At 55.2% G+C, this 12,107-nt stretch overlaps 1 protein-coding gene across 2 annotated transcripts in view; it reads right to left on the bottom strand.

Annotated features, from left to right (window-relative positions):
- The window catches only part of KLHDC4 (kelch domain containing 4), an 18,260-nt gene that overhangs the window by 5,809 nt on the left and 344 nt on the right, over positions 1-12,107 (bottom strand). For both annotated transcript variants that reach the window (XM_045293736.1, XM_045293735.1), the window contains exons 2-5: positions 10,739-10,830; positions 7,987-8,065; positions 6,660-6,758; positions 2,174-2,310 (exon numbers count right to left, since the gene is read on the bottom strand). In XM_045293736.1, coding sequence (XP_045149671.1) covers positions 2,174-2,310; positions 6,660-6,758; positions 7,987-8,065; positions 10,739-10,830 — 407 coding nt within the window. The remainder of the gene's footprint in view (positions 1-2,173; positions 2,311-6,659; positions 6,759-7,986; positions 8,066-10,738; positions 10,831-12,107) is intronic.

Genomic DNA, 12,107 nt, shown 5'->3' on the forward strand with positions numbered 1-12,107 from the left:
GAGAGAACGACCGCTGGTCAGCTGGAGGGGAAGAGAGGAGGGGAAGAGAGAACGACCGCTGGTCAGCTGGAGGGGAAGAGAGAACGACCGCTGGTCAGCTGGAGGGGAAGAGAGAACGACGCGGGTCAGCTGGAGGGGAAGAGAGAACGACCGCTGGTCAGCTGGAGGGGAAGAGAGAACGACGCGGGTCAGCTGGAGGGGAAGAGAGAACGATGGCTGGTGCAGACGAGTGTGCGGCGACGGCAGCAACGCTGGGAAGACGTGGTGGCTGTGCCCACACGGCCGGGTGCGGTCAGGGCAGCGGAGACCGCAGGCCCTGCTGGGTGACAACAGAGCTGCCCGCTTGATGCCCAACAAGCCGAGTGCCTTCGCGGCATTGGGAGGAGGCAGTGGCCGTGCTTGCCGAGAGGAGTGTGCCTTCACGGGAGAGCTGGAGGCGGGGAGAGGCTCCCAATACGAGCCAACGCCGTCTTTCTGACAGGGGCCTAAACCAGTGTAGCGAATGCTGTCTTCGTACAGCCGGAAACAGCCTTTTCCTCACGGCCCCTTACATTGGGGGCCAGGGGTCCCCGAGACGGATCAAGTGGAGGATTTCCCAGCCTGCTGACCCCCTGTGGGCCATCTAGGGGCCCGCCTGCTGTGTCTATGGTGACCTCTGTGACTGGTGGCTCTCAGGCAGGATCGGAGGTGGACAGGGAGGCAGATGGGGAGGGAGAGGGCACACGGGCCATCATGCTTGGTCAAGTGGAAGGTCAATGAAGAAGGCCCGACCAGATGGATGACATGGTGGCTGCAATGAAGCTGGCTGGGGACTGGGCCTGTCCCTGTGTCGTACACCAAGTCGCTGCACCCAACGGGGCCCCGCAGCAGCAGCAGGGTTCGGCGGTCGCCACGCCGCTGACTGGAGCCATTAACGTGTCCTCCTCTCAGCCAGGCTGTCACACGCAGGACTGACACACTCCCGTGCGCGTGTATTGGGGGGACAGGGATGACGACACTGCTGGCGCTGGGGCACACTGATCACATGCACAGCAGCGTCGTGACAGGCCGAGCCTCTGCCCGGTGGCCCCTGCCCACAGCAGCTACTCCTTACCAGGGAGTCTGTGGGGCGTTTACGGAAACGTCTGGCTTCCAGTGGTGAGCGGGTGCCGATTCACAGAGCGGGGGCGCTGTCCATGGCACTGCTGAGTTGGTCAATTGGACGGGGCACCTTTCTCCACACAGTTGCTGAGGGCTCTGCCCACTGACCTTGCGGGTAGCAGCCTGACGCCGAGCCACCAGGGCTCCGATAGGGATGTCTAGTGGGGTCTGGCTCCAGTCAGGGGCACCGCGCTGTGACAACATCAGTCAGAAGCAACTGCCCGGCACTTGCTCCAGGAGCAAGGCATCAGCGGGCGGGTTTCATGAGGGGCACCTGCCGGGCAGCCGGCATTGTGCTGTCCAACACAGTGGCCATCTTTGCACACGGCCTTCTCCCCGTGTCTGTCTCATCTCCCCGTGAGAGCGGCCCGGTCACAGGGTGCAGGCCCCACCCCAGAGAGCACGACCTCACCTTCACGGGTCACAGCTCCAAGACCAAGTCCACACAAGGCCACATTCGCAGGTTCCGGGTGGACAGGATTTGGGGAAAGACAACAGGAGGGAAGGGTACCCCCTTTCTCTGCCGAGTCCCCATGTCCTGCACTGCCTCTGTGCTGACCTTCCATCTAGCCCGTACGAGAGCTCACAGCCTCTGCCAGGAAGTCACCCAGCTCGGCTGGATGGTGGTGCACCCCGAGCTCTGGGCCACCCCTGGCCCGGGCCCGCTGTGGGGCAGTGCATGTCTGTGCTGGGCGGGGGTTGTAAACGGACGCTGTGGCAGTAGGGCTCCCGTGACACCTTATGCTCTCCACGCACCCAGGCAATGGAGCGCCCGCCAGGGACAGACAAAAGAGATAACCACGCTCCCAGCTCCTGGGGCCCCAGGGCGAGGGGAGATGGACACGGACACGCACACACACACACGCACACACACACACGCACTCTGCTGTGGTGGGGGCGGGGGGATGGGGTGGCCTGAGGATAAGGGTCAGCAAACCCCTCCCTGCATTTAGGGACCCCGCCCTACTCTCTGTAACCCGGAAAGCAGCCTTCGGGACTCTGCTGAGTGGGGCGAGGCTCCAAGAGGTCTTACCTGACTTGCTCCCAGGTCTTGGAGGCCAAGTGCAGCACCCAGAGGTCCTTGTAGTGGTAGAACTGCTCCCCATCAGGCGAGGCAAACTCCCCTCCAAAGATCCACAGCTGCCCCCCTCCCTGAGGGACCACTACGGCCTGGAAGAGAAGGGGACCATCAGGACACGGCGCTGGGCACAGGGGCAGCTAGCTGTGACACAGCGACATGGAGCTGGCGAGCCACAGGGGCCTGGGGACTCGGGGACACGGGCAGCACCGCCATGGGGGAGGCCAGGCGCCGGACACTAGACCAGGGCTCTGACAGTAAAGTGCCCACTGGGCAGAGTGACCACCTAGGGCATTCCATGGGGATCCCCCAAGGTCACACCCACACCAGAGCAAAAGCAGTCTCTGAGGAAAGTGTGCCGGACTTGGACTTTTCCTAGCTCAGGGAGAGGCCCTGCTGGTCACTGAGCTGCCCACCCAGGAATGAGAGCAGAGTCAAATGACAAGCCCACTCCTCCCCTCCCTCCCACTCCACGACCTCCTCCCCAGTGCAGCATCACAGCACACAGCCCGCGCAGCGCAGGGGGGTCGGCAGCAGAGAGAAAGCCTGTCCATAGAAACAGACTTGGAAGTGAAAGAGAGGAGCGGCTAAGCCGTTATCAGACACCTGTGCCCGGTTCAAGAAGGGCGCGGCGCAACAGAGAAGGGTGACTTGGGTCGAGGACTGAACAACTTCGGCAGCTGGGCAACAACACACGTGCACACGTGCACGGCACGGGGGACAACAGGGAGGACGCACGGTGAAGCCCAGAGTCCAGAGCCTGGGCCACCCGCAGACAGAGCCTCACCGACTCAGCACACCGGATCACAGACAACACCATAGCACCCACAGGCGCGCCTGACTCGGTGCTGACGAAGGACGAGAAGGACCGTCTGTGAGGGACGTCAGGGAGCACTCAGCCAGGGGAGGAAAGGTTCAGGGCTGCTCCCCGCGAACCTCTCATCGGGGTCAGACGCCAGAACACGGAGCCACTTCCAAGTGCTACAACCACCCACCTAGGAGTTACATCGTCAAAACAGCATCAAAAACACACACCCCAAAGGAAGGCATTTTCACCCGAATGAGAGCTGAGGAAGGTGCTGCCGGCAGCCCTGCCTGGGAAGGAGGGAGGGAGGCCACTGAGTGCAGGAGCCACGGCCCACACAGCACTGGTGACACAGCCTCCCCCAGCCCACTGTGGGGTTTCTCGCACCCAGCCTTCACGTTTACAACAGTCAAAATCTACCACCGACCACCAAGAACCTTAACAGCAATTGCCTGGCCGTGGCCAATGCAGGGGAGTGCGCAGAATGAGCCACAGTGTTTCCGGCTGCGTGGCCGTCGGTCAGTGGGCTGGCAGTCTTGTGACGAGGCAGGCACTATTCACCCTGTCTGGGGTGGTCACACTCCGCTTCCCTGTGCCGGTGATGCCTGCTGGATGAGCTGGCCTTTGGGCCCTAACCGTGTCGATGCGTCAGTAAGGGTGGCATGCCGTGGTGGGATGCCCTGCTTACACTGGATGAGAAACGCTGCTTCAAGCAACACAGCTTGAAGACGCTGCTGGCAGGGAGAGGCAGCACTGAAGCACATGGGGAATACGGAGGTGCTGGCAGATCACCATGCGGAGCTAAATAAGGGCAACCCGGCCTAAAGGTGGGGGCCGAGGGGAAAGGGGCTGCAGGCAGACGGGACAGACAGCAGGACGGCACATGTAAGACGTACCTCTGTCAGTGCCTACGTTAAATGGACAGACACCCTACCTGAAAATGAACAAAGCTTGTCAGACCATACTGAAATATCCAAGTGCAGTGGCGTTTCCAGAAGAGCACCCTAAACACAATCAAAGGGTGAGCGAAGGTGTACTAACAAACACTAACCATCCGAGGGCGGGGGCGGGTATGGTCCCTGGTGAAGCTGTGGTTAAAGCGCTCAGCTGAAACCCCAAGGCCAGCAGTTTGAACCCGCGGCCCCTCCTGGGGGAAAGTGAAGCGTTACGGCATGAAGACCCTATGAGACAGTTCTACTTCTCTCGGGCTGCTGTGAGCCGGGACCAACTGCTTTCAGGGGGACACTCATGGTTAAGGTCTGGCAGGACTACTCAATAACGGGGAGCCACGTGGAGCAGGACATGGACTCAGAACACCAAGCACCACCACCGTCGCAGGAGACGAAGTAAATTTCAACAAGGACGACCCTCAGTAACCTGGACACTGTCAACTCCTCGGTGTCCCGGAGGACACTCCCAGCAGCCAGAGAACGCTCGGTCCTTGCAGACACACGCAGAAGCAGCACCGAGGCAGAGCCGGTGCCAGTGCAGGACACCTCCACCTGCTTCACAGGACTGACGCCATACAACCCGGGAGCAAAGGGTAAATAACAGAGAGCTGGAAAATCCATCTCCAGTGTTCTTTAACTTAAATAACATACTTAATACTGTAGCCACAGGCCAGAGCAAACATCGAAAGCCAAATCGCATATTTTTACTTGAATGACAAAACACAATGTCTCAAAATCCAAGGGTGCAGCTAAAGCAGTGGCCAGAGGAAATCATGTAGCTTTAAGACAGAAGGAACAGATCTGAAACCAGTGTTGTAAACTTCCATTTTTAAAAGCTGTAAAGGCAAATTAGACCCAAGTAAATGAAAGGAAACCAGAAAGAACAGACAGCATCAAAAGGAAACAAAGGGGGGGGGGGTTGGTGGAAACACTTGAACTAAATAACTTCTGTAGGGGTCCAGCTGAGGTTTTTAAGCCACCAGAAGCCCTTTGGACCAATTTTCAAGAATAACTTTCAAAAGTGCTTAAAAGGAGAGATATTAGACAAACGACTTCTTTAAAAGCTCACGTCTACATCAGATTCATCAGCTAGCACAATCTCAGTCACCTAAGACAATTAGGAAGTCCTCATCAGAGACAAACAACGGGCTGGCTGGTCACGAGCTTACTGGTCCAGGAGCAAGGTCAGTCTGCAGTCTGGTGGCCATACTCCTGGGTGTCACCAGTCCCCACAATACTCAGAGGCCTGTGCAGCCTACCAGGCGCACAAAGGTGAGCATTGCTAGTTTGCATCTGTACTTCCTGCCAAATTATTATTTTTCAAGGAAATATATAATAAAGAAAATCTTGACTTGCTGCCCCCAAAGGCTTGAAAGGACGTGGACTTTCAGATAAATAAATTCCTGCTTTCTTCCCTCCCCCCGAGAAAAGGCACCGCTGTCACGTGTCTGGTCACCACCTTTGTCTCTAGAGCCTGCAGTGATGCTTTCACGGAGCCCTGTAGATGTGCACTGTGGGAAACTAAGTCGCGCAGATGCTGAAATGTACAGCAAAGAGGTCTGTTTTAGATTTCTAGCTATTTCAAACAGTTTACTCTAGTCTAACCAGGTACTCAGGGGAAAGGCACACAGCTCTATGTCACAAAGCTGTACAGCCAGGATGCTCCTTAGCGGCAAGGATGGCGAGACTTCGTCTCATGTGCTTTGGGACCTTGATGTCAAGAGACCAGTCCCTGGACAAGGACACCCCACCAGTCAAGCAGAGGGGCAGTGACAACGAGGAAGGCCCTCAGTGAGATGGATGGACGCAGTGGCAGTGACTGAGGGTGGAGCAGGACCGGGCAGTGCTTTCCTCTGTTTGCACAAGGGTCACCATGCGCCTAACGTTATAATGTTACTTCCAAGAGCCTGCTGTTGGTGAATGCCAACCTAGCGGAAAGGAGCCCCGGCGGCACGGGGGGTGCTGGGCTGCTGGCTGCAGGCCCCCACTGAGACCCGTCCATGGCGACAGGAGACAGACGAGGCCGTCAGCTCCCACAAAGCCTCAGTCTCAAACCCCAAAACCCACCCTGCCCTGTTGGGTCACTGCTAAGTGGACCCGACTCGAGGTCTCAGTTTGCGAAATGAACGGGGCAGAAACCCGTGGACTCAGGAGGGACTCCACCGCAGCTCACGAGTTCACGCCCACTTTCTCCCAGAATCAGCGCGGCTGTATCCAGGGCATGCTCCCCTCACAAGCACACCACACCCGAGGCCCGCCAAGGACCGCTGCCCGGCAGGGACCTCACAGCCCGCTGGGTTCCTAGATTGCGACCCACAAGTCTTTTCTCCACCAGAGCGGCTGGTGGGTTTGAACCGCTGACCTTCTGGTCAGAGGCTGAGTGTTTAATCCGCCCCGTGTTGCCCTGGATCCAGACTGCGGCTGCTCCCCTCACCATGTTGACCTGGATTATGGCACAGCATCGCACAGCCTGGAGACACAGTGACACCCCCCCACCCCCACCCCACCCCCCCGCTTGCAGAGGCAGAGCGGACGCACTAGGAGCTCCGTCGCCTGACCGAGTAACGAGTAACGGCAGCAGAGGCGGATGGCCAGGGAAGCAAGCAGCTTTGTGCCACACTCGTGCTTCCAGGCCTCCCTCGTGGTTGGCAGCGGAATTCCTTCAGACAGAACCCCAGCACCTTACCTGGTGAGCACAGCGCCGGGGAGGCGGGTTAGGAATCTCCACTCTCGTCCACGCGTCCTTCCTGATGCTGTAGGTGTACAGCTCGTTGTACAGAAAAGTCTGCAGAAGGAAGGATACCGCGTACTGGTGACACACGCAAGGCCATAAGCTGTCCCCCACCGTTAGGGCTGCCCCGGCACGCGTGCTTCCTAAAGCAACCCAAGTCACACCGGTCTAGGGGCAGAGGGGCAGATCCCCAAGGACCTTAGGGAACAACCAAAGAAAAAGGCCAAGTGCCCACCAGTGCCGTTAACATCAAAGGTGCTGAGACTGCCCTCAGTCACTCTTCCTCTCCTAACTCGGTGGTCTTTAAGGGAGGGGTCTTGCTGGCAGTGGCCAAGGCCTCGAGTGCTAGCCATAAGTCAGTGGTTAACCCACCGGTCACTGCAAGGGAGAGAGAAGTGGCAGCCCACTTCCGTAAAGAGGTGCGACTTCGGACACCTCTAGGGCTGTCCTTCAGGGTCACTGTGGGTCAGCACGGGCTTGGCGACAGCGTGTTTCCATGGCATTTTTAAGGGCAGGGGAAGGGGGACAAGGGAAGGCAAGCACACAGGGCTCCTGCAGGCTGGAGGGCGTCTGAGGACCTGCTTTTGCTGTTTCACGTACCGCTCCAACAGAGAAACACGGGTCTGCTGGATGCCTCAAAAAAGCACGCTTCTGCCTGACTGATGGTCCACACGATGAAGTTCACAAGCATGCTGAGTGCGTTATCAGTCATGGGAGAGTAACCCGGTAGGATCCCACTTCCCAGAGACAGAGTTGACAGACTCATTTACAGGGACCACAATTTATCAGCGATTTCCAGGCTTGGGGGGTGGGGGTGGGTGTGCAGGGCTCACTGCTTAATGGGCACAGAGCTTCCTTAAGGCTGTCCGGAAACGTGGCGAAGTCAAGTGGGTTCCTTGACGGACCGCGGGGTCACAGGATTTCCCACAAGGTCTTGCAGCCTCTCACTCAGTGGTAACAGTTACTCAACAGGAGCATGAACGCAGTAAATGTCACTAAAATCTAAAACTATTGACTGGGCAAAGGTTTGTTATAGAGACATTTACCACAGTGAACATACCGGTATGTTTTTTTAAAAAGGATTGTGCCAGCTGTTTCATGTCCAGTCACGTTTCTGTACACATAAGCAAACTTCAGTCTTTACAGAGCGGGCACAAAGAACGAGTGGCTCTCCGGCTCACGAGTACTTTCCGTATTCAGGTACACTCTGAAAACGGTGTGGATTTTAATCAAAGGAGACCCATGAAAATTGGGGAGAAAAATAAAAATATATATACTTTACTTTTTTGCCATTGAAATATTCACCTCCGAACAGGATCAACTCGTCTTTCTCAGGATGGGCGGAGAGGGATGCATTCAGCCTGTGAGAGAGGTCAGAGGCAGGTCGGCACAGGTGGGCTACGAGAGCAGCCCTTGCTGCTGGCCTCTCCGAGAGCAGAGAGCTGCCACCTCCGCTCTGCCTGCACGCTGTCCCTAGGCCCACGGCGAAGTCTGGGATTGTCCTGAATCAGCCTGGGGTCACTGGCTCACGGGCCCAAGGCAGCCCACAGGCCTTGGTGGCCACACTCATAGCCTAGCCTACTAGTCACCTGGCAATACGCAGCCGGGTTTTTCTGTAAAGAGCCGCTTTGAAGGGTCTACCCTGCTGCATCACAACCAAAGCTGTTCTACAAAGTCCAGGACTGGAGTACTTCCACACTTGCAGACACCTTCCCTCAGGAAAATGAGATGGCTGAGAAGGGGGAGAAAGGGGGAACAGATCGCAATGACTGATGTACACCATCCCCCCCCCAGGGGGACAAACATCAGAAACATGGGTGAAGGGAGACAGTGGACGGTGTAAAATATGAAAATAGAAATCATTTCTAAATTGTTGAGTGTTCCCGAGGGTGGGGGACTGGGGAGGGAGGGGATAAAAGAGAGGAGCTGATATTAAGGGCTCAAGTAGAAAGAAAATATTTTGGACATGGTGGCAACATATGTGCAGGTGTGCATGATACAACTGATATATGGGTTGTTATAAGAACTGCAAGAGCCCCCCGATCACGAGGTGTCGAAGGGATCAGGTACAAGGCATCATCAGAACAAAAAATCGTACCATAGTGAATGATGGGGGGAGTGCGGAGTGGAGACCCAAAGCCCATTTGTAGGCCACTGGAGAGCCCCTTGCAGAGGGGTCTCGGGGACAAGACGAGCCAGTCAGGGTGCGATGTAGCAGCGATGAAAAATACAACTTTCTTCTAGTTTCTAAATGCTTCCTCCCCGCCCCCACTATCATGATCTGAGTTCTACCCTGCAAGTCTGGCTAGACCAGAGGATGTACACTGGTACAGATAGGAACTGGAAGCACAGGGAATCCAGGGCGGATGATCCCTACATGACCAGTGGTGTGAGTGGCGATACTGGGAGGGTAGAGGGAGAGTGGGTTGGAAAGAGGGAACCGATTACATGGAACTATATGTGACCTCCTCCCTGGGGGACGGACAACAGAAAAGTGGGTGAAGGGAGACGTCGGACAGGGCAAGATATGACAAAATAATAATTTATAAATTATCAAGGGCTTATGAGGGAGGGGGGAGCAGGGAGGGAGGGGAAAAATGAGGACCTATGACTGGGGCTTAAGTGGAGAGGAAATGTTTTGAGAATGATGAGGGCAATGAATGTACAAATGTGCTTCACACAATTGATGTATGGATTGTGATAAAGAGTTGTATGAGCCCCTAATAAAATGATTTTTTAAATTACTTAAAAAAAAAAAGAACTGTAAGAGCCCCCAATAAAATGACTTACTAAAATTTAAAATAATAAATAAGTGGGATTCCCTAGGCACACCCCACCTTACAAGCATTCCAGAAAGAAAAAAGTTTGTGGGTCAAATACAGTTGGAAGAAAACTCTTACTTCTTCCTTGGGAATCTACTGAGCACAGAAACTTGACAGGCTGAAACTTTCCCCCCATCATTTTACTGAGGGCTCAGCACAATCCATACATCAATTGTACTGGGCATATATGTTGCCATCATTCTTTTCTCGACAATTACTTTCTATTAGGCCCTTGATATCAGCTCCAGGTTGAAACGTTTTGCCACAAAGAAACCAGCGTTCCCCAGTCTTCTCAGATCTTGAATCTTCTCTTACCTAGCGCCTGCTTTTCTGTGGAAAACACTCAACTAGTTTAGGAAACTACCACCTAGGTGCTGGCAAATGTCTTCAGCCAGGAGGCAGATCCGATGCACCCCGGCACTCCCAGACACCGTTCAGCCCTCACCACCTCCCCGGCCCCATTTCCCACCCCCACCCCAAGTCTCATCCAAGCCTCAGATCCTTTGGGCCTTAACGATTTAAAGGATTCCAACATTTGTTTGCTTCAACAATTCAAATCACAGTGTAAAACACCTATAGAGGCTGATCCCGCGGGAAAAATACAGTCAGTCACTTACTAACAGAATTCAGTGAGCAAAGTCCCAAACCCCAAAGCCAGCAAAGCTCCGAGGAAGAGAGGACAAGAACGCGTGCCTCAGACAGGGAATCGGATTATCGGCATGTTCGCTTCAGCACACCCCACAAAGGCCTGAAACCCTCCCAAAGACTGGCGTCTGTCCCAGAGCTCACAAACCCCCCTGCGACGATTTACACACAATTCACGCTCACCAAGAATCCTTTGAGGATTTAAAATGTGGCAACCAGCTGGCCTGGCTGTGAGTTGCACACCTGTCGCTGACACCCTGGAAGTACCCTGTGTAGTCAGTGGGGAACTCATGTTTGCTCCCCATTATTACTAGTTAGAAGAGCTTTTCAGGCTGGGGCACAATCCCCATAACTCTCCGCCCCACCCCCCAGGAGTCTGGTGAGTCACCCTCCAAGTGTCTGCATGACAATAAGCCATAGGGTCTGGCTCGGTTCTTCAGAAGACATGGAGAAAGGTTGCATGGGGCTGACCCACCAGAGACTTCACTGATGAGATGCCCCACAACCTGCTTGGGCACTCTCAACAACTCGGTGCCAGGCAAGTGGACAGAGACCACACGCCCTTACCTTGGAGAAGGTGGGGGACAGGGCACTTCTACAATCTCAGTCTTCTTCGCATCGAGGGTTTGGAAATGGGCGATGAGAGCTTCAAGGTCTTCCTAAAACCAAACAAGCACTTGGTATGAGATGCTTTCTTCTTTAACCACTGAAACCCATGGCAGATACACGTCCCTGTCAATGGGACCCGATGAAGCGCCAGTCAGACTGGACGAGAATTACAACATTTCCTCCAGTTTTAAATCTGACACGATTCCTAACTATATGGAACTAGATCCTAAAGTGAGTGTTTTAGGTTTAGACCCAGGTGCATTCTGTGTATCAATGCATCCGGACCCCTGCCCTCTCCCCAGCAACACTTGAAGGGCCTTCCACATAGACAAGCTCCTTCAAGCCCAACCAAATCACACCACTGCCATCAGGTGAATGCCGACGCCTAACAACCCCATCAGACAGAACAGAGCTGCTACACCGGGGTCTGAGGCTGTAAATCTTTACAGAAAGAGGCCGCTTCCCTGGGAGTGACTGGTGGCTCTGAACCACCTTGTTTAACCCATAGTGCTTCTAGAGATCCTTATGAATGGCTGGACCGATTACATTGCTTTAGACATTTAAAACTCGTGTTAATTCTGTATATTCTCTTGTCACTTGTTTTTTGTTTTTGTTTTTCGGCCCATTATTGACTAGCTTGGTACATGACATCACAAAGTCTGCTCATTTTCACGGTGACATGAGCTTGTCCATCCTGTTTGTATTCCTCAGGCGCACTACCTGGGCCATCCCCAAGCATCTCCTGCACAGGTGTTTCTGCAAGCTCCGCCACCACTCATTCAGGGTATCGGCATGGATACGTTAATGCCCAAAGTGGTCCTGTCCCTTTACACACTTTCCCAGCAGTTCACACAGGTCCACCTCCCAGAGCGTCTCTGTGTGGGTGCTAACTTCAAGAGAGGCGGGTAGAAAGGTGAGTACCAGAGTTGCCTGGTTGCTGACCATGTCTGTCCCCTCAGCAATGGTTCCGTCCGTCGTGGCAGAAGACAAGGTGAGAAAGAAACAGACTGGAGCAGAGGCCCAGGTCTGCAGTGGAAGCTGCTTGTCAGTGCTGGGGACAGTTGAGGTGGACATCCACCAACCCAGCCCAGACGGGTTTGCAGCAATGGGATTGACGGCCAGCCCTGCTCACACAGGGAACGATGGCAACGGGCCATCAAGGGCGGCCGGGGCCAGCGGTCCTCTTCGCCTGGTCCCGCGGGAGGCTGTCCGGACGTCTATCATCGTTTACAGTCAGACACGCGAAGCCATGGTCCATCCTCCCGGCTCGCGCCCCGCGCAAGAGGCGGACCCACGTCCCCGGGCACGAGGCCAGCCTCGGCCGCCC

Source organism: Echinops telfairi, unplaced genomic scaffold, assembly GCF_000313985.2.
Source record: "Echinops telfairi isolate 266 unplaced genomic scaffold, ASM31398v2 ScPeMD7_2291;HRSCAF=2852, whole genome shotgun sequence".
Classification (NCBI taxonomy): Eukaryota; Metazoa; Chordata; class Mammalia; order Afrosoricida; family Tenrecidae; genus Echinops; species Echinops telfairi.